The sequence below is a fragment of the Pelodiscus sinensis genome, chromosome 5, assembly GCF_049634645.1.
Source record: "Pelodiscus sinensis isolate JC-2024 chromosome 5, ASM4963464v1, whole genome shotgun sequence".
Lineage (NCBI taxonomy): Eukaryota > Metazoa > Chordata > Testudines > Trionychidae > Pelodiscus > Pelodiscus sinensis.
Window position 1 is genome coordinate 29411557 of NC_134715.1, and position 23111 is coordinate 29434667.

At 41.4% G+C, this 23111-nt stretch overlaps 1 protein-coding gene across 6 annotated transcripts in view; it reads left to right on the forward strand.

Moving 5' to 3' along the window:
- SEC24B (SEC24 homolog B, COPII component) overlaps window positions 1–23111 on the forward strand; it is an 84222-nt gene that overhangs the window by 51886 nt on the left and 9225 nt on the right. For all 6 annotated transcript variants that reach the window (XM_075929709.1, XM_075929710.1, XM_075929711.1 and 3 more), the window contains 9 exons: window positions 2016–2134; window positions 2467–2522; window positions 2875–3081; window positions 5316–5439; window positions 8929–9087; window positions 12282–12455; window positions 14407–14517; window positions 18643–18818; window positions 21023–21160. In XM_075929709.1, coding sequence (XP_075785824.1) covers window positions 2016–2134; window positions 2467–2522; window positions 2875–3081; window positions 5316–5439; window positions 8929–9087; window positions 12282–12455; window positions 14407–14517; window positions 18643–18818; window positions 21023–21160 — 1264 coding nt within the window. The remainder of the gene's footprint in view (window positions 1–2015; window positions 2135–2466; window positions 2523–2874; window positions 3082–5315; window positions 5440–8928; window positions 9088–12281; window positions 12456–14406; window positions 14518–18642; window positions 18819–21022; window positions 21161–23111) is intronic.

Sequence of the window (23111 nt, forward strand, 5' to 3'; positions counted from 1 at the left end):
GTGAATTCTGTAATGCACAGGCTATTATCTTATAGTAACATTATGTCATGGATGGAGAGAACTGTTTTCTTTATTTCCTTTTGTGAAAGGAACAAAAGTTCTTCTGCGAGTGATGGTCCTTGTTGTATTCCACTGCTGATTTGCTTACGTGTACCATGTATCTGGAGCCAGAGAATTTGAAAGTAGTAGTGTCTGTTGGTTGTGTCTTCGCTTTGCCTCATGATTTCGTCCAGCATTACTAAGAGTGAAGTAGACAGACTGCATTTCCAGTTCCTTCTCACCATCGCATCATCTAGATTGGAATTGTTAGTGTCGTCTTGCATGATGCACTTTTAAAAAGAGTATAGTTGTATGTAGTTAGGGTTTTTTGATAATCTTTTGCCGTTTTTACTGTTTTTACTTAGTTTTTTGTCATTTTAGTAGCTATTTAGAATAGAAATGGCACTTTGGGGGATTTGTTTACTTTTAAATTCACCTCCCACTGCGTCCATGCATGGATACTGCTGAAGACCCCAAGCTTTAAAATGTGCCCCCTTCCTTCTCATCCAGCGATGAACATCAACATTGCCTCTACAGCCTGGGAGAAGTTCACATTGCATCTAGGTGCAGTACCTGCCAGTCTTTTCCAAGCCACACCCAAGAAGACTGGTCTTTCCCCCTCAAGAAGAACTTGGTGGAAGTTACCATGAGATCTCATTCTGACCAAGGATGGGAAAACCTCTGTACATTCGCCTGACACAGCTAGGTGTGTACTTCCAGCAGTACCACCACTACGGAACCTGTGCCATAGGTAAGGAAGCATGCACGTAAGCATGGCAGTAAGTCTTCCTCCAAAGCAAAGAAAGAGATGCTGCTTCCATAAGCTCCAGCCATGGGGAAGCAGTTTGCTCCTTTGTAGTCATAATTATGATGACAAAATACATCAATACAGGATACTGAGATGTGCGTGTCTGGCTTAAGATATGGGACTCTACTCCAGCATCAGTTCCCATTAGGAAAATGTACCCTTAATACCAGGGTGGTTGGAAAAGTTGCCAGAGCCAGAGGAACTCTTTGTCCTGTGAGAACCTTCTGCTACAATCCACCTCTAGGAAACCCAGATCTCCCATAATGACATGGTGGAGTCAAAGCACCCTTCACCACATCCTCCACTGGCCTATGTGTTTCCACCAGCTCCAGCAGAATGGCTGATGAAACTGGTGGCTGAGGACTCTGTATTCCACTTCCTGCCTGCCTTTTCCTCTGTTGTGGTTCTGTCTGATTTGTGGTGGAGAAGGAACTGGATACACAGCTGATCCACCTTGCCTTTTATCCTCTTGACGTTCCAGAGGTGAAAATAAGCGGGTGGCTATTTAACGATCTGTCAGGGACCTGGGTTGCAATAGGACAGTACCTTTCAGAAATGTTAAGTTACTTTAACTTGAACAAACACATGAGGCAAGGATGTATGTGTGGGCCACAGGACACTATTGCTTTCAAATTCTCCAGCTCGGGATGCATGATGCACATGCAGAACCCCTCAGCAGAATAAGGAAAAGAACCACACATCTTGAAGAACCTCTAGTGATAGGCAAGTAACTGCCTCTCATAGCTACCTAAAACAAGTAAATGCAGTCTATCTTAGGTTATTCATGTTAATAGTATTTTAACTACATTTAGAAAAATGAACTATGACAATCTGACCCTGTGTCTAGCTATACTGGCAAACTCCCCTAAATGTAGATGCAGATTCTTCCAGAAAAGAATTCTGAGGCCAGTATAGCTTAACGTACGTCCCCAAATGGAATAAGCTATCTTGACCATCATAACCGCATGTACAGTTCCTGGCATATGATGTCACTTAGAGGTGTGGTCTTCTCGTACATCTGTGCCAGTAGACCAGGCCTAAGCAACTGGGGCCCACTTTTGTCCCAAATACACAAACATGGTTTCCTTTGACATTATTGAAAGCTGCAGATGTGCATCTGAGATCTGGATTTTTAGCTTGGCATTTAATATGTCTTTCTTGTCTTAAGGCTGCCTGGAGATTCTAGAACAAGAATAGGGTTCGTAACATTTGACAGCACTGTTCAGTTCTACAACTTGCAGGAAGGTTTATCACAGCCTCAAATGCTTATTGTCTCAGATATTGATGGTAAGTAGCAAGAAAAAAAGAGTTTATTTCACATTAGGGACAGATCAAAATCTGCTTAAATATAATGAATATGCATAGCAGCATAATGTAAAATGATCAGTTAAGTTTACTACAAAAATAAATTGCAAAATATTTGCATCTGAAAAAAAACTAATGTTAATGATACTGGCACTGATATAAAGCAGTCTTTATTTGTATAAAATACATTTTGTACAGTCAGAAAAAACAGGGTTTATTTGATCCTTTTTTTTATGATGCCACAGAAGTAATATATTGTGCTGTTTGTAGTGTGCTTTTATTCATTAATGAAATATGTATTTTTCCTTCCATAGATATTTTCTTACCTACACCTGATAGTTTACTTGTAAATCTGCATGAAAGCAAAGAGGTATGATTGATCAAAAAAAGTATCATTACTTTTCATGGATCAAATAAAATGTTAAAAAACATTTTTAAAATATTTTATGCAGTCTGCAATTTAAATTCCATTATTTTAAGTATATTCTCCATATAATGCTTAAATTCAGCATTTTAATTTTGCTGAAATTCATGATACTATTGTAATGTACAGATGAAATCCTGGTTTGCTATTTTATTATTCCATTCAAATTCATTTTTCATACAACATGTTTTGAAGATAAACTGAAATATTCAGTACTGGGTGCTCATTATATCACCCATGAGTTTCTGAGAAATTGCATCCCTAGTTTGTCAATAATACCTTTCCATTTATTTTGCAGCTGATCAAAGATTTATTGAATGCGCTACCAAATATGTTCACCAATACAAGAGAAACACACAGCGCACTGGGTCCTGCACTTCAGGCTGCCTTTAAACTGATGTCTCCAACAGGTGGCCGCATCTCTGTGTTTCAGTCACAGTTACCATCCTTGGGTGCAGGGCTGTTGCATTCCAGAGAAGATCCCAATCAAAGATCCAGCACAAAGGTACTATTAACTTTTTGTATGGACCATTCATTATTATTATTAACACTAGAAAACTTGAATTGTTTTTGTAATCTAGTTTTTCAGGCTACCTTTGGTGGTTTGTGTGGTTTTTTTTTTTTTTTTTTTTTTTTTTTTTACCAAGTTGCAAGTTACCTTACTAGCTTTTAAATCTCTTCAGCAAGTCTATATTAATCTAAGATTTTAATTATAAACATTGGATGCACTATTCATTTGTCTTTAAGGCAAGTGACCACCCTGCACCTTTTAAACCAAGGTTTTTTTGGCTGGCCTTGCCAAATGAAGTTAATGGCTGGAGGCAGGAGAAGTTGGAAAAAATGAAAATGGCTACAGAAAGGGAACAGTGGGTTTCAGACTCATCACATAGGAATGTAGAGTTTGAAAAACATATAGCTCAGGGCTTGGAGCCTCCATTTTACATAGACCAAGGCTGACACAGGACTTGCCCTCCCTTACCTTCTTCTGTGGTAAAATATCAGGTTTGGTGAACACCTGTTGTGGGTATTATACTAATTCTCCCTTTTTAGGGGAGCTGGGAAGAAATTTTTCCCTTATAACCATATTGGCTTGGATGCATTTGGGGTTTTTTTGTTTGTTTGGTGGGTTTTTTTACCTTCCCACAACAGGTTTTAGGAAGGACTTTGTTCTTGCATGGTATAATGTACAGTAGGCCGTATGTCACAATTCATTATTTAAATGTAGGGTGGGTGTCCAGTGCAGGTTCTCCCTAGGAAAGATACGTAAGAACGGTTGTACTGGGTCATAACAGAGGTCCATCTAGCCCAGTATCCTGTCTTCCAACAGTGGTCAGTGCCAGATGCCCCAGAGGGAATGAACGGAACAGGTAATCATCAAGCAGTCTCTCTCCTGTCATCTATTTCCAGCCTCTGACAAACAGAGGGTAGGGACACCATTCCTACCCCTCCTGGCTAATAGCCATTGATGGACCTAACCTCCAATGAATGTATCTTGGGTTTTTTTGACCCCCTTTAAAGTCCTGTCTTCACAATATCCTCTGGGAAGGAGTTCCACAGGTTGACTATGCTCTGTATGAAGAAAAAAACTTGCTTTTGTTTCTTTTAAAACTGCTGCCTATTAATTTCACTTTCTCCATACCTGTCATAATTTTATAGACCTCTATCATATCCCCCCCATAGCCTCCTCTTTTCTAAACTGAAAATCCGAGTCTTTTAAATCTCTCTTCATATGGGATCTGTTCCAAACCCCTTAATCATTTTTGTTCCCCTTTTCTGAACGTTTGCCAATGCCACTATATCTCTTGCGAGATGAGGCATCCACATCTGTACATAGTATTCAAGATTTGGGCGTACCAGAGATTTATACAGAGGCAATAAGACATTTTCTGTCTTACATTCTATCCCATTTTTAATTGTTCTTACCATTCTAAACAGAATGTTAGTCACTGGTGACACAATAAATAGCTTGGAAAGGGACTTAAAGAGAGATGTTCATTAAAGGAGTGAAGGAGGAGCAGTTAGGGACTCTATATGTACATTCTTATAGCTCACCTTACCCCTCCATGACTGGGGGCTAGATGGCTAGGACCCGGTAACGGATTTGCTGGAGATACCAGGACAGATAGGAGGGGGAGCTGGTATCCATGTAATTATGGGATAAACATGGGGTTACTTGTATAGGAGACTATCATCTGCTGGGTGGTCCTAGACATTTACTAATAAAGTTGTGGCCTGATTAAACCCAAGTCAGTGTCTCCTATCCTCTCTTCAGTATGGCCAGACAATGAACTGATCGCTCCATCTTCCTTAATCCAGAGCCAAACTGATAGACAGTGCTGGAAGAATAATACCACTAGTGCTTTTTATTTAACTGTATCAATCCATAAGGGCTTAGGAACCATAATAAACATGTGTGCTAAATCAGCAAAGATTCTGAATCATCAGTTCTTATTGTAATATTTTGTCATTTTGTTATTTTAGAAATACAAAGAATGTGCTGTAGTTTAAACAGCACATTGTTAGAAAGCTTATTTGTATTTAAACATGTTTTCTTGAAAGGGAGACTTGGAGTAGAAAAAATGTTTCTGTTAAAGTTAGTAAGCAACTTCAAATGATGATTAGAAAATACTAGATTGTACTTTTATCTTTTATAATGTTTCTGTTTAGTAACATTTTTACTGTACCTGAGGTAGTATGCTCCCAACTTTGTACTCTTTGTTGTATAATTTCTTTCTAAAGGTTGTACAGCATCTAGGACCAGCAACAGATTTTTACAAGAAGTTGGCACTGGACTGCTCAGGACAGCAAACAGCTGTAGATTTATTTCTCTTAAGTTCTCAGTATTCTGACCTTGCTTCTCTAGGTAAGATAGTAATTTGTCTTTACCTGCCTGCTTCCATAGTTCATGTTCTAAACACATTAAAATTAAAACTCCTTCTGCAGTCCTTAAATTGTGTACGTTGGCATTTTAACACTTGCCTAGAAATTGCTCTTCTGCTATGTAAGACCTGTCATGGAAACAAACTGATTCTAGCCAGCCCTCTCTGTTCTTTCATGTTAATCTTCTGGTGCTCTGCTATTGCAGAAGATACAATATAGTCTTGTTAGATTCAGGAAAGGAAATAATTAGAGGAATGAGTGTGACAGAGTGTGAAGATAAGTTTATTAATTGTCATTGTAGAACATTGTCATGTGGTTTGGTATTTAGATATGAGAGGAGCCAGTAAAACACTTCAGATAAACTCTTTTTAACTTTATTGTGCACAGAATAGTAAAGGAAAGCAATGCAATGTTACCCAGATCTATTCCAATACACAGGATAGTTAGCACAGACAATACAGAATCATAGAATACTAGGACTGGAAGGGACCTCAAGAGGTCATCAAGTCTGGTCCCCTGCCTTCATGGCAGGACCCAGTACTGTCTAGACCATCCCTGATAGACATTTATTTAACCTACTCTTAAATATCTCCAGAGATGGAGATTCCAAAACTTCTCTAGGCAATTTATTCCAGTGTTTAACCACCCTGACAGTTAGGAACTTTTTCCTAATGTCCAACCTAAACCTCCCTTGCTGCAGTTTAAGCCCATTGCTTCTTGTTCTATCCTCAGAGGCCAGGAAGAACAATTTTTTTCCCTCCTCCTTGTGACATCCTTCTAGATACCTGAAAACCACCATCATGTCCCCTCTCAATCTTCTCTTTTGAAAAGTAAACAAGTCCAGTTCTTTCAGTCTTCCTTCATAGGTCATGTTCTCTAGACCTTAAATCATTCTTGTTGCCCTTCTCTGGACCTTCTCCAATTTCTCCACATCTTTCTTGAAATGTGGTGCCCAGAACTCGCCACAATACTCCAATTGAGGCCTAATCAGTGCAGAATAGAGCGGAAGAATGACTTCTCGTGTCTTGCTCACACACCTGTTAACGCATCCCAGAATCATGTTTGCTTTTTTTGCAACAGCATCACAGTGTTGACTCATATTTAGCTTGTGGTCGACTGTAACCCCTACATCCCTTTCTGCCGTACTCCTTCCTAGACAGTTGCTTCCCATTCTGTATGTGTGAAACTGATTGTTCCTTCCTAAGTGGAGCACTCTGCATTTATCCATATTAAATTTCATCCTGTTTACCTCATACCATTTCTCCAGTTTGTCCAGATCATTTTGAATTATGACCCTGTCCTCCAAAGCAGTAGCAACCCCTCCCAGTTTGGTATTATCTGCAAACTTAATAAGCGTACTTTCTATACCGATATCTAAATCATTGATTAAGATAATAACACCTAGGTCAATACACAAGCTACTCAATTTTAAGAATAAGAATATACATGTACGTATTTCTATGAATCACTCACACTCACACACCTCACTCTTCCAGTGCTATTACCCTTATGATTGTCAGACAGGAGGGCGGGACCTCTTTCTTTCCCCACATGCAGAGGCATCCACAATGCATCAACGAGTTCAACTTGTTGCAGTGAGTAAGGTAGTGGGGACTCCTTACTCAATCCCTCGCACTAATTAGGTTTTCTATCCCTATATTTATTCTCATTCTAGTAATATCTACCAATATATTACATTTTGTTTAAGATTCCTATTATGCCAATATTTAGGATACATTTTTCTGTGCCAAAATATTGCAAAAGCGCTTAATAGTTTTTCGTCTGTCGCTGGAATATTTCTCTCATCAAAAATAGGATGTACTAGTACCATGTTGTTTCTGGTCTTCTTGGCCTGGTCTTGCTGTCCTTTACAAATTATGCATGATTGAGCAAGCACTTTTGACTCTTCTGACTCTCCCCCACCCTTTTTGGCCTGGCCTGCATGCATACGTGCACCAGACTTGAGTCAGGCCTAGGGTTTGCTTTGTTAGAGAACCATACTTTAGAGAAGTCCCAGATGAGGCCTACCAATGGAGACGTTGTTCTGGTCATGAGATGGCTCCCCAGCAAACATGGAAGAAAAGTATTCTCATCTAATTTCCTAAATGTTAAACCAAAACATGTCACTGTACACCAGAAACTAGTTATGTCCACATGAATACTGTATACTTAATGTGGTAAGCCATGTTAAAATGCTTATTTACTAGTTTATATATACAGGCAGTCCCTGAGTTACGCGGATCCGACTTACGTTGGATCCGCAGTTACGAACGGGGTTTGCTCCACGTCTCCCTGGTCTGCTGGACTCCAGCAGACCAGGGAGACAGGGAGCAAAGCCTCTGAGGATGCCAGCAGCGGGACAGTGGAGCAAAGCCGCGGAGCACGCGGGCAGCGGGACAGCCCAGACACGTCGCGGCTGTCCCGCTGCCGGTGTCCTCAGAGGCTTTGCTCCCCGTGTCCCTGTTCTGCTGGTCTCTAGCCGACCAGGGAGACGCGGAGCAAAGCCGTGGTGCATCTCGGTCCGCCGCCCGTGTCTCCCTGGTCTGCTGGGGGGGGAGGGCGCAGTTAGTACGCCCCCACCCCCCAGCAGACCAGGCTTTTCTCCGGACACCTGTGGTAGAGCAGCTGGGGCGCTGCCAGTTGGTCCCGCAGCGCCGCTCTGGGCGCTATTGGACCAACCCAGCAGCACCCCAGCTGCTCTGCCACAGGCGTCCCCAAGTCAGCTGCTGCTGAAACTGACCAGCGCTGACTACAGAAAGCCCGAGGCAGAGTTGCTCTGCCCCGGGCTTCCTGGAATCAGCCGCTGATCAGTTTCAGCAGCAGCTGACTTGGGGACGCCTGGAGTTCTTAAGTTGAATCTGTATGTAAGTTGGAACTTGCGTCCAGATTCAGCCTGTTGAAACTGATCAGCGGCTGATTCCAGGAAGCCCGGGGCAGAGCAACTCTGCCTCAGGCTTCCTGTAGTCAGCCACTGGTCAGTTTCAGCAGCGGCTAAATCTGGACGCCAGTTCCGACTTGTATACAGATTCAACTTAAGAACAAACCTACAGTCCCTATCTTGTACGTAACCTGGGGACTGCCTGTATATGTAATAAATAATGACTGTCTCCCACCTGGTTCTTGGCCTGAGTAAGAAGTTAGGAACCGACAGTAATAGAGATGGATCACATCAGGAAAATAGAATGGGATTCCAGCAAGTTGGAACAGACCTTACTCTATTCAGGTGACCTGATCTATCCAGGTGGCTAGTGGTGGTAAACCTCTTGTCCATTACAGCACCTTTACTTGCTTTTCAAAAAAAAAATCCTATGGAGTAGCTACTTAAGGCTTGCATTCTAGTTTAATTTTTTTCATGTTTCATCTGTATTAAAATGGCAAAATGATTATTTCTTTATAAGTAAATCAGTTGTTTTTAAATTGTATTACGCTTATTCGTATATAAATATTAAACATTTTCCTTTTTCTTCGAAAGCATGTATGTCCAAATATTCTGCTGGATGCATCTATTATTATCCATCTTTCCATCATAGCCACAATCCGACACAAGCAGAAAAATTGCAAAAAGACCTTAAAAGATACTTCACAAGGAAGATTGGATTTGAGGCAGTCATGAGAATAAGATGTACAAAAGGTATGGCTTTGAATTTTTATAAATTTTAGATTGTGTGTTAAACTCGGGAATGCCTGCAGTGTATAATTGAGGTAAAGTAAAGCAAAATGTGCTTCACTTTTTGAAAGGTGCATTTGAGAACACTACTATGTGAGCTGTCAGCTTTTCACTTTCTAAAAATACAGTATGTACATCATTAAGCATTTGGACTTTGGCTGTTTTTAAAGAACCTTAGGATAAAATATTTAGTCGGGTGTGGTGTGTTTTTTAAACCTATGCATTTTCTTATTCCATATCAGCTAAAATAGTGGCTCTCATTTCTGATCTTTCATACCCTGAAAAAACAAGAACATTCTGAGCTGGGTTAAAAGCCAGTTCCCCCAAGCTCCGCTCTATGAACAGCTCTTGTACATTTCAAAGGGAGAGGCACAAGAGTGGGGACCTAAGCAGTCATGCTGCGCCTCTGCCTTTGCAATGTGCAAGAGTCCCGGGCGGCTCTTGTACATTTCAAAGGCAGAGGCACAGTGGAATAGCGAGCGCCCTCCCCCCCCTTATCGGCTAATCAACTAGTTGATGGAAATTCCATTGACTACTCAATTAGTTAATTAATCAAAATTTAACATCCTTACCTCTGATATGATTCTGTGTCTATTTTGCAGTTTGCTAGGAAGAAATTTACAGCCGCTATTAGAACTTTATGCACACCCATATTCAAATAATAACTTTTTCACACATTAGGTTATAGCGATTGGAAGAACCAAAATTTTAGGCCTCGGCTTCATATTCAAGTAGTGAGAAAAAAGTACAGCTTTCTTGTGATCCATATTTGTTATCACTAAAAAGTTCCTAATTGTTTTCCTGTCCAACATCAACACTACAGAAGTTTCCTTAAGATAAAATGATGAATTATAGATCAGATGGTTTCTCCTTTCCCATCACCATCTTCTGCTCTGAGTTATATAAATAAGACCAACTTGAATTGTATTAGGGGATAAGCAGCCCTGTCCCCTTCTTCTGGTGCAGCTGATCTTTCACAATCCTTGCTGCTTATCACAAATCTTAAATAGTACTGATGTCCCTACATGAACCTTCCACATGGCTGTGCATTTTGCCTAAATTGTCAACTGAATATATTTGATCCATGCTCTGAAAGGAAAAATTATGCTTGCAAAATTTGGCTACTGATGATGCCTAATGTCACCTTTGTTCATAACTTAAAAACTGAAGGTACATTAATTTCAAGGTAGACTCTAAAATGTAATCTCTTTCTAGGTGTTATAAACAGTAGAATTCTGCAGTCCAAACATTTTGAACAGTAATGGTTCTGGTACTTAGAAAATTCACATTTAACTCATGGATTGAGGGCTTGTCTCTAACACAGCTAAATCGTCCCTTTTAAAAATTAAATAATTAGAGACAAGGTGTTCTTCTTTTCAAGAATTGGGTCTTATGGCATTCTTTAGCTGTTCAGACTTGAAAGAATTAATCAGCCTTTATTGCCAGAAATAATCTGTTATTTTAGTGGTAATATTTGTCTTGGCTTGAAGTGTTAATTGCATTTATAACTGAGTGTAATTTTCTCTGACCATATTGCATTTCCTTGTTGTTCATGTAGTCTAGGAACCACTTGTGATTTTTTTTAAATGTCTGTTTGCATCAGTTTTGGTTTTAACTGTCCTCTTTTGTACCTTTTTGTACATTGTCCCCCGTTAGGCTGAGCATTTAAAGTGATTCTTTCAGCTCTGAGCTATCTCTTCTAGGAGTGGAGCTCCATCACAAGGCAATTCTAAGGAGATGCTCATTCATCTACCCTAAATTTTTTGGGAAGCTGTGGTGCAGCTGGGGGGAGGTGGGACAGGAGAAGAAAGAGCATAAAAGAAAATACAAAGGCAAGGTGGGAATATTGCTACAAGTTATATATTGGAGGAGGCATTTAGTAGTAAGTTAGAACAAGTGTTAATACAAAAATAAGTACAGGCAGTCCCCGGGTTACGTACAAGATAGGGACTGTAGGTTTGTTCTTAAGTTGAATCTGTATGTAAGTCGGAACTGGCGTCCAGATTCAGACACTGCTGAAACTGACCGCCAGTTCTGACTTACATACAGATTCAACTTAAGAACCCCAAGCTTCCCCAAGTCAGCTGCTGCTGAAACTGATGAGCGCTGATTCCAGGAAACCTGGGGCAGAGCAACTCTGCCTCGGGCTTCCTGTAGTCAGCGCTGGTCAGTTTCAGCAGCGGCTGACTTGGGGACGCCTGGGGCAGAGCAGCTGGACCAACCCAGCAGCACCCCATCTGCTCTGCCCCAGGGGTCCTGATTCAGCCGCTGCTGAAACTGACCAGCAGCAGCTGAATCAGGACCTGGGGCAGAGCAGCTGGGGTGCTGCCGGGTTGGTCCAGTAGTGCCCAGAGCGGGTGCTGCAGGACCAATCCGCAGCACCCCAGCTGCTCTGCTCCAGGGTCCAAAACAAAAGCCTGGTCTGCTGGGGGGGGCACACTATCCGCGCCCCCCCCCCCCCCCCCCCCAGCTGACCAGGGACTCAAGCGGCAGCAGCGGCGGTTCCCCGCGCTTCTGAGGCTTTGCTCTGGCAAAGCCTCAGAAGCGCGGGAACCCGCCCGGTGCCCCTGGTCTGCTGGAGACGGTCTCCAGCAGACCAGGGGCACCGGAGCAGCTTACGAACGGGGCTTTCTCACCCCGGAGCTCGCAGTAGCAATCCGTTACCTCGACCTCCGGGGCGAGAGAGCCCCGTTCGTAAGTGCGGATCCGACATAAGTCGGATCTGCGTAAGTCGGGGACTGCCTGTATACGACTTAGCGCTCGCTCCAGCATATATTTACATGATTAACTTCAAGGGTGAAAATACTTTCATGAAACTTCTTGATCTTAATAATTTAAGAGTTCACAGGATTAGTCTAATTTTTTTCTTGAAGTTCATCCCTTTGAGTTTAAATGGTTGCAGTTAGTGCAGAAGTTTGTTTATAAAGAGTATTCAGAAATGGATATAGACATGAATTTGAGATTATCCTTAAGTTTCTTACCATTATACTCTTCAGTTATGCAGTCATTGATGAATTTGCATTAGCATTTAGAAAAATTAACTTTCATTATCCTTTTAGAAATAAATTTGGAGGCTTTTGGTTTTTAAAAAATTCTAATTAGGTATTTTTGTAATGTTGCCACTATTCATTTTTTTAAATGATCTCATCTGCTTATAGGTCTTTCAATACATACTTTCCATGGAAATTTTTTTGTGCGATCTACTGATTTGCTGTCACTTGCCAACGTCAATCCTGATGCTGGATTTGCAGTACAGATGTCCATTGAGGAAAGTCTAACAGACACGTCTCTGGTGTGTTTTCAGACTGCTCTTTTGTATACTTCCAGCAAAGGTAACTGGAAAAAAAACCCAGTAATTTATTGTGTTATTTCTCCTCAAAATAAATCCAGGGGATCTTTTAAACCAGCAGTATTTATTTTTATACTTAATTCTGTGACCTCTTCCTTCCCACTATTTCTTGAATTCTCTTTTCTATGTTTTTGCAGTTTATTTTCTGTTTTATGGCAGTTCATCTTGAACTGAAATAAATGCTCTTAGCAGTTAATGGCTTATATAGAGGCCAATTGGTCATGTTCTTAATTGACCCATCAAATTCAGTATACATTTCTTTCTTGCTCAGACAATGCATTGTCTTACTACTAAAATAGCCTAATTAATACTTTTGACATTTTTATGCTAAGTTTCAAATGTCTTAATGGATCTGTATATATATAGGAACAAATCCTGCAAAGTCTCACACATGTGCTGAACTTCATGGTCTTCAACTCCCTACTTCTGTGTGTAGAGTTAAGCACACATGTGAGTCTTTTTAAGGTGGGGGCCATAAACTCTGTCGCAAATTAGATTTTTTTTTTCAAATTAAATCTTATTCAAGTAAAATAAAAGGTTATCTCAGGAAGTGACAGTTACTTTATAATTACAGTAATTCCTCACTTAACACGTGCCCGCATAACATGTTTTCGCGATAGCACAATTTTTTTTTTTTTAAGGAACATTTTTCAAACAACACGACCCCGTCCCTGCAATAACACAATTTCCCCTAGGGCTGGCCGGTGGCCGGCAGCTGTGCGAGGCTTCCCCTGTCTCCCTGCAAAGCGGCAGAGGTTTGCCGCTCACAGTGCCGTTCCCCGGTGATCCCCCCCCCCAACTACCTTCCCCCCCGCCCCCCCAGCTAGATGCTTGCGTCCAGCCAGAGAAGGTCACTGAGGAACTGCGCGGTGAGCAGCAAACCTCCGCCACTTCGTAAGGAGGCAGAGGAAGCCCTGCGCAGCTGCTGGTGACCGGCCAGCTGGGGAAACCCAGCCGCTGACTGCAAGCCCCCTCCCCTGTCCTTCCCTTCCCTTCCCTTCTCTAGAGCCAAACACCTCCCCTCCCTTCTATAACCCAGTCCCCTTTCTCCTCCAACCTTATGTCCCAGTCCCAGCTGCTAACAAGTGCAGGCAGGAGCCATGAGCGCAAACGCAACCCCACTTTTTCCATTATTTTCAATGGGAAAATTGACCCCGTGTAACATGTTTTCATTTAGCATGATCATTTTCTGAAATGTATCTACTGTGTTAAATGAGGAATTACTGTATATTAACCACCAATAATGTGCTTGCCATTGTACAATTCATCCAGGGCTAGATACAGACATCTTTACTCAGTGAATAGTCCCATTAAAATCACTTGAGCTTCTTGTGAAAATAGGTACTAATTTTTAGTATATATGGCATAATCTGGGCCAAATATAGTCCCTACCACAACTTTAGGGTTGAAAAGACCAGTATAAAGAAAATAAGTTACTATTTCTTCTGGAGTGTGTCCTAAATCTCCTTTTCAGGAGCCTTTCTATATTACCACTGCTGAGATTCAAAGGACTGGTGTGAATGTAAACTGCTTGTGAAGACCTAAAGAGCATACCTTTCTGGAAAGTTCCAAAAGCTTGTGTTGCGGACATCTTGGATTCCAGAACTGGAAATATACTTAGGCACTTCTGGAAGATCTAGTATCTTATGAATAACTGTGGTTTATAAATTATTAACTCAACTTGGACATTGCATTATGGAAGTAAGTTTTAGGGAGGATTTAAATGTAAAAAGTGTGGTAGGATTAGATTTCATGAGTATAGTGGACAGTATTTCAGAGGTTTCATAAACGGAGATGGGAGAAGGCCACAATCGTGGGTATCAGGACTGATGTCACTGGTGAAGCAAAGGAGTCTAGGATGAGAGAAGAAATGCAATAAACAATTTCCTTCCTATCAGTGGATATTGCATTATTTATTCATTATTTTGGTGTAGGTGAACGGAGAATTCGAGTGCACACGCTTTGCTTGCCTGTAGTCACTTCACTGGCTGATGTGTATGCAGGAGCAGATGTACAAGCAGCTGTCTGCCTCTTAGCAAACATGGGTGAGTATGGGAATAGGTGATCAAATACATAATTGGCCAAAGGCCCCTTATACTCAACTTGTGTATGTTCATATATAATGTAATAATTTTTGAATGGCACATCTGATCAGCTCTAATATTTTAGGGAATGCTCTAGGCATCAGTAGCCAGAGCCATGTTGATTTTGGGAGTAGAAGAGAACACATGGAGCCCTTACATCTGTTTAGCATAGCTTTAGCTTCATAAATGTCTGCAATTGTCTGTAGATCAAAGTGCGCTGCAAAAGCCCCTAGTGTGGGCTGGTTGCTAGTAGCCTTAACACCTTCCTTCCTGCATAAAACTAGTCTTATACCGTCTGTGTCCATATTTCCAAAAGTTGAACATGTTGACATCCTAAATGACTTAATCCCAAATAATAAGTGAGGGGAGGAACAAGCCAGGATGGCAGGGGTATAGACACATCCCCTGGTATGGGGAAGTGGAATTGGGGAGGATCTTGTTACCAGGTGAGGGAGGGCACAGAGAGGGCCTTTGGCGTGGATGGGGGGCAAGAGATGGTGGCAACAGGAGACCTTGATGTAGGGATAGAGGGAATGGTGGGGGCTCATAGAACCTCTGGCAGGAGAAGGGAGGAGGCTTGTTTGTTGTGAATGGGTGAGAGAGCGGGAAATTGAGGATTATACAGAGCCTCAGCCATGGCAGGAGAGTGGAATACCCTGGCATGGTGCAATAGGGAGTACAAGAGCCCCACTCCTGGAATGAGAATACAAACCCTAATATGTGAGGAGGAGGTCCACAGAACCCCAATTTTCACCAATGTGGGTCTACCCACTGATGTCTAGAACATTCCCTGACATTTTGGAAGTAACTAAATACTGTTGTTTAACAGCTATCACATCACACACAAACGGAGAAATGACATGAAGTTGAACGTAAGCCAGGAAGTATTAATCTAACATCACCCTTGCAAAATGAAGAAACAGATGCTAAATCTAGAACACGTTATGTAACTAAAATAATGGAACTATCATATGATAGCTATAATATACTTAACATTAAAAGATATGCTCTGATTTTCAGAAGTACATTAAAATTCCAATAGTCCGGCATCAAATAGTCCGGCACTCCTGATAGTCCGGAATCAAAATGGCAAGAGCCTAGTCAGTGAGCTTTGGCAAAAAATGAGTCACAAGGTAACAGTGGCAACAGCTGAACTGAGCAAAAAGGGGTAAAAAAGGCTTAAAAAACCTAAAACATTACAGTATACTGTATACAGTATGTATAATAAAAAGGGTTAAGAGCACTTTATATACAGTATATAATGTATACAGTATATATATATAAAACCATCTTATAGTACCTCCTGGTAGTCCGGCATATCTGATAATCCGGCACCACCTAAGTCCCATAGGTTCCGGATTAGCGGAAGTCTACTGTACTGAATACCCACAACTCCAACTGAAGTAAATGGGAAAAGTTTTTCACTTCTGTTCATTAGCAAAAATGTGGGTATTCTGTTAAAGTCACTGAACACTGTAAGGATGCTGACAGCGCTCTGCACCACTCCCCACCCCTTTCTATATCCCAGCTCTGCCGACTTTCATTCATCCTTCCAGTCCCTGGTGCTTCTGCTCTCCCTTTTTTTCGGGATCCCCTCTTTTTCCTCATGATACACAAAAGTCAGCTCTGTGTAGGGCAAGGGTGGCCAACCCGTTCCAGACGAAGAGCCACAATAGCAATGGAGACAACGTGAAGAGCTGGGGCAAAGTTGTTGCCCCCTCTTCTCCTCTCTTTCCCCCCTCCCCCCCCCAAAAAAAGCTGCGCTGAGGGAGAATAGGTGCTAGCTTCTTTTTTTAATAACTTTTCCCTGGGTCTTCGTGGCCCTGTCACCCTCTCCCCACCCAACAACAACTTTGCCCCAGCTCTTCACGCTGTCTCCACTGCTATGGTGGCTCTCAAAAAAAGCACTGGGAAGGGGTGAGAGGCGCAAGCTCTAGGAGGGAATTTGGGTGCAGGAGGAAGTAGAGAAGAGGATGCTGGCTCAAGGAGGGAGCTCCAGGCTGGAGAGTGTTGGGGTCAGGTGGAGGATTAGGGTGCTGAGCAAGCCGCAGGCTTGTGGTTGAGAGGGTGCAGGAGTTTGGGCTGGAGTGCATGAGGGGCTCAGAGCGGGGAGGCTGGGAATATGATGGGCTCAGGATACAGATTTGCAGTGTGTGGATGGTGCAGGAGTGTTGTGGCAGAAGACTGGGGATGTGGGGGTACAGGAGTTTGGGGATGAGAGGCTCAGGACTGGGGGTTCCCGTGTATGATAGACTCAGGTTTGGAGTCTGAGTGGGGTGCAGGAGTGTTGTTATGCTGCGGCCAGGTGGGGGCTTGGTCCCAATTGGGGGTTTGTTGGCCAGGCTTCATTTTAAATAAAATATTATGTCAAACACAAAATGTTTCAGCGTTGACTTTGAGAGGGGCAGGGAACCTGTTTTGAGTCAGGGGTCACTGGCCCACAGAAAAGTCAGTCAGGGCCACACAAGTGAGATGCAAAAACACAACCGCTCCAAAACCGCCCAAGCCTCACTAATGTGGCCCCAACTGTGCTGGTGGGGGTACGGGGCAGAGTCCTGGTGGTGCTGGGGCAGGGTACTCGGGGGTTGTAGATAGCTTTCTACAATCAAAACTTATTTACAACCCTGACATGAAGGAAAAGTTTAACTGTAGCTGCTACAACAAAACAGAACAACATTTCCCTTACTACAAAAGCAGACACCCCCTCCCCCCCAACAGTTTGTGTTTTGATTTGACCTACAAAACTAAGTGGACGAGTGAAACTTGGAGCCTTAATCGTGGTCTAGAAAATTAGGTCAATTGATCAGGGATGTGAGACCAAACTAGCATAGTTAAGCCAAGTGTAGTCAAGTGCTAAGTCAATGGAAAATTCTTGCATCTACATAGCTACTGCCTCTTGGGAAGGTGGATGACCTATGCTGGGAAAATCCTTTCAGTTGTAGGTAGTGGTCTACACTGAAGCACTGTTGTGGCACAACTGTGTTGCTATAGCATTTTAGGTAAAGACAGGCCCTTAGGAGGCTAAGGGCTCTGAGCCAAAAGATCCTAAAATTCCTATAGGTTCACTCTACCCCAATTACTTTCTGATTGTGTAAATCTATTTTTAGAATTATTACAGGTTTTTAAGTACAGAATGTCACTAAGGATTGAAGTATCAAAGGGATAGCTGTGTTAGTCTAGATCTGCAAAAGCGTCAAGGAGTCCTGCGGTACCTTATAGACTAATAGATATATTGGAGCATAAGCTTTCGTGGGCAAAGACCCACTACGTCAGATGCATTTGATGTACTGGGTCTTTGCCCATGAAATCTTATGCTCCAATACATCTGTTAGTCTGTAAGGTGCCACAGGACACTAAGGATTGAGACCTGTAATATGCAGTAAATGGTATTATTGAGAAGCGTTTGAAGTGCAGGTAGCCTTTAAAAGTAAGCTCAAAAGATGAACATTTCTCATTCAAAGACATTTGGTTCCAACTGCAGAAGTTCAAGGGAGAAGCCTCTACTGAAGTTGGAATTAGTCAGTTTTTAAAGTGGAATTAGACCTGTGATAGCAGTTTTCCAAACCATGAGACTTATTGTATGTACTGTTTATTAGAAAACAATTGTCATACCATGTCTATTTGTTTTTGATAGACTTCATTTTTTCTTTTACCCCAAAGCAATGACCATAAACTATTTCTCAATTCCTTGTCATTGTCATAGTTATGGTCTTTGTTTCTATTGAATGCTTCTGATTCTGTGTTTTTTTTTAGCCCTAAATAGTATGTTCTTAATTATTCTCTATTTCCCTAGTATCCTAGATCTCAAGGAACAAGGACCTAGCAAACAAAGGCAGTAGCTGCACTGGACAGCTTTTTTGTCTTAAAGTGGTTTTTTTCCCCTTCCAGAAGCTGCAATTTATTTGCTCCATTTAAAAAATGATCACCATATTTTTTAAAATAATAAAATACCTTTAGTTTTTAAAATAACTTAAAATAAAATAACTTCTGATTCTTTGACTTATACGTGATTTTTTTCTGTGCTCCTCACAACAGCTTTTAATAAGATTCAGCAATTAAAGCTTTTGTTTACTTTTAATTTTGCAGCTGTAGATCGGTCAGTTTCATCAAGTCTTTCAGATGCAAGAGATGCCTTAGTGAATGCTGTGGTAGACTCATTGTCAGCATATATCTCATCTGCCTCAAACCTGCAGCAATCCACACTGATAGCACCAAATTCCCTCAAGCTGTTTCCTTTATATGTTTTGGCTCTTCTCAAACAGGTACTTTTTAATATAGTATTGCTCATGTTGGACATCAGATACAAAGTAGGGATGTAAGCAACTAGTCGACTATCCAACAAGCCAAAGCTTATCAGATAGTCGACTAGTCCCTGTCAGAGGCAGTAATGGGGGTGGAGCAAGAGCCAGTACTGGGGGAGCCAGCTTAAAACCCGGGTTCTTCAACCCCCACCCCTCCCAGTCCCAGACACTGTAACTCTACTTTTTAAATGTCCTAAGAACTGGCTCTTAATGCATTTAAAAGGCTGGTGCACAGTAGTCTAACCCTGCTGTGGCTCTCCCACTTATTGGCTAATCAACTAGTTGATGAAAAATCCATCGACTAGTTGATTAAACTAAATGTAACATCCCTAATACAAAGCAGTGTTTTTCTTTAAATCTTTGGCTTTAAGGCAGGCTGTAAATATTAAGATTCAGAGTCTGTCCTTTCCCCCTCTGTATACTCTTTCGTTAAATTGTGTGAGAGCCATTTTATTTTGGGGGGAAAGTATCCATGTACCTATTTGTTGAAGAGTTCATTTGCATGAAAAAATTAACTAATGATATGTTATCGGTGCCTTACTAAAACTTTCAGTTCACCCTTTTCTGAAAATCAGTACTTCGTATCAATTTTGTTTGTACTTTCATTTCAAAAGTTAGAAAAGCTGTATTGTAACCAAAATTTTAGGAAAGTTAATGAATTGAGTCAGTGTTGCTTGAAATTATGGCTAAAGCCATTTATTTCTTTTCTCAATTTCTATCATGTAGGTGAAGCAAATGAACTAAATTTTCTCAAACATGTGTTACCAATACCTAAGAACTCTAAAGAGAAATGAGTAACATAAGATGTCAGTCTGGAGTTTGATTAAATGAGAAACTGAAGCTGAAAGTTAAGAATATGTAGTTGATAATCAAGGTTTCACTGCAAATAAATCCTTAATGTGGCACTAGGTTTACAGACACTTTGAAGTGTTTACTTTGCAAGTTTTTCATTTAAAAAAAAAAAAAGGAAAATTTTCCTTTAACTTTGTTTAATTTCCTTAGGCTCTGATCTCAACAACAATCTTGGCTTAAGATGAGAGATGTTCATATCTAAAGCTTGCATTTTCTGTACAACATTTTTTGAACCAAAGGTCACTCCTTAAAATTAAATATTAAAGGAGAATTTCTTCCAAGCTCTGATTTGAAGCTTTTTCTCTTCTTGGAGTCTCACAGATAGCCAATGCAGGGCAGTGATTAAAGCTACTCTGGAAGACTTAGCAAATAGCAGCAAAAATGGACCTTTTAGCATTGTCAAGTCATACAAAAGACAACAGATGACACTGGTTTAAAAGTAACAGCAGTTGGGGAGACTAACAAAAATATTTTAGAAGCCCAGAGTAGGGTACAGAAAGGACAGTGGAGATATTTTAGAAACAAGAAACCCCAAGAATTAAAGTACTTTAAATTCATGGTGGAGTGGGAAAGATACAGATCCAGTAGGGTTCCTGACTACATTTGTTGCAGAGACTTTTGGTTGATGAACATAGCAATTGCTCTGCTGAATCAGACCAGTCCATGTAGTCCCATGTCCTGTCTCTAACAGTGGCCAACATCTATTACTTCAAAGAAAGATACAAGAAATATGTAGAAGGCAGTTTGTGGATTAACCTATTGAAAGTCTTCCAAATCCCCTAACTTGTGTCCAGAAACATGAGATTCATATTCCTTTCTAAATTCTTGATTATTTTTTAATCTTTACTACTGTACATTTGGATATCATATTGTTATCCAAGTGTGTGTTTCTTTTTTGACTCCTGCTAAGATCTTAACCTCATGGACACATTGTGCAATAAGTTCCACAAACTATAAATAGCAGTCAAGGATAGAGGTAAGGAAAATGATGGAGGCTCCAAAATGTAATAATATGCTAAATGGGGAAAACAGTCTTCCTTTAGGAGGTCCTCCTGCTCCTAAGCAGAGGAAAAATGGATTAGATTTAAGATGCATTAAATTTGGCTTTGGTTAAACTAGATTTGTTGGATATTTTAGAGTATTTTAATGCCAGGTGTTTTTCTTTTGAAAAATTGTTTGCCAATTATATATCTGTGAGCTTCATAAAAGGCTTGGGTTTTTTGCCAGTGCCAGACTAACATTTTACCTTCTAATTTGTTTAAAAGCCATAAAAACATGTAAAAGATGCCTAAAATCAACATACTTTCTTACAGAAAGCATTTAGAACAGGCACAAGCACACGCTTGGATGATCGTGTATATGCCATGTGTCAGATAAAGAGTCAGCCTCTTGGTCATCTGATGAAAATGATACATCCCAACTTGTACAGGATAGACAGATTGACTGATGAGGTACAGTACAAAACCATTTCTTGTAAAATAAATAATTTAATTCTGAATAAAACAAAATATCTGTTTGAACTTATTGCTGTTGAACAAGCAGCTCCTTTAAAAATTTTGGGTGTAATTTTAAATATTTACTTCTGATATTTTTGCCATGGTAAAATAAAATAGATAAGAATAACCTCCAAAGGTACTTTTTAGTGATTGCGGTACTCTCAATTTTTGCCAATTTATATAAAGAAGAGCTTATAATATCCATTAGGTCAGTGGTCCCCAACACGGTGCTCTCGGGCGCCATGGCACCTGCAGAGGCATTTGTGTGCCCCCGCCAAGTGCTCGGGGCTGGCCTGGCCCCGGGCACGTGGCACATGCATGGTGCCGGAGCCAGCCCCTGGCGTGTGGCGCACGGTGAGCGCCAGCCCTGGGAGCGCCGCGCATTGGTCGCCCGCGCTCTGGGCGTGCAGCGCTTGGGGGCGGGGAGGAGCTGGCCCCGGGCATGCAGCTATGGAGGGGGCCCCGCCCCTGGGCGTGCAAGTGTCCCCGCTCTCGGGTGCCCGTCGGGCGAACGGCCACGCCCCCTGGCGCCCGGCAGCCTCAAATGATTGGGGACCACTGCATTAGTTTTCTTACTAGATGTGAAGTTGTTTAAACCATGTGGGAAGTGTGGATGAAGTAGGTATGCTGGGGAGTTAATTTGCATATACATAGTGGATGAAGTTATTTGGCGCACAATGTAATGGTAAATACATACTTTTCCATTGTGCAAGGAATAGATGGGATATTGGAATGTCTGGCTTGGTGATGTGAGTATGAAATGGGAGGGATTCTTTTACAACTATTTTATAACAAGATTGCTTCCGAACTCCATAGTTCATTTATATTTTAACAGTCAGGAAAAAATAAAGGGGCTTTTAATTAGTAGAATTGACATTAGTCAGGATCAAAGTTAACCATGTTTGCAAACCCATAAAGTCTTTATTTTAACAACTAGTACCTCAGTAAAAGTTTCAGAGAGGTAGCCATATTAGTCTGTTTCAGCAAAAGCTAGGAGTCAGTAAAAGTTTGTCATTTATGAATTTACAGCCCTAATTCTAGTTTGAAAGTTAATTTTTGGGAGTATCCTTTAAGTATTTTAAAGAATACTAGAGAGTGGTGTCCCCTGCTTGCTATGCTCGCCAACCCCCCTCTGGGGGGTGGGGGGGGAGTAGGCAGCTCCCTTCCTGCCCCTCCCCCCCCCCCCTCAGCTGCCAGGGAAGGTGAGAGCGCCCTGGCCTGCTCCGTCTCTCTCCTGCTGGCTCTGCTTCCCCCCTCCCCCCCCCAAGGTTAGGCCAGCCTCGGCTCCCCCTGCAGCCGTTGGGTGGGGATGGGCCAGGCTGAGGCTGGCACTGCTTTCTCCCTCTGGTTGCTGGGGGTGGGGGGAGGAACGAGTTGCTGACATCACTCTGTCATCCCATAGGAAAAGTGTTTGTTTTTTTAATATATAGAGTGATTACTTTTAAATGGTCATTGAATCTGAATAGTTCAGCTGACAAATTTCTTGCAAGCTGTTTTGACTAGTGCTATCTCAAAGTTAAATTAATGATAATAAGGAAGCTAAGTTTACTCTGGTGTATTACCTAGATGTCTGACATTTCACACATCCGATAGAGCAAGGCAGTTTCTTTAAGTAAGCCAATTTTTTTCTTTTGCTACTGACATTGAAACACCTATAGTCAGCATATTTGTATGTGCAGCTATTAATGTTAATGGAAGCATATCAGCATATCTCATTGAGAAATCCAGTTCAGCTTGTAAATTGGAGGAAAAAACCTTTCCTAATCTTTGCAGAGGTTCAGCTTATGATATAAACATTATGTATTTTCCTTGTGCCCATTGATAAAGGCATATCTAAAACAAAATTTGGCCCTGAAGCATCAAATTTAGTTTCCGCTATTATCTTTCCTTGCATGGTTATAATATT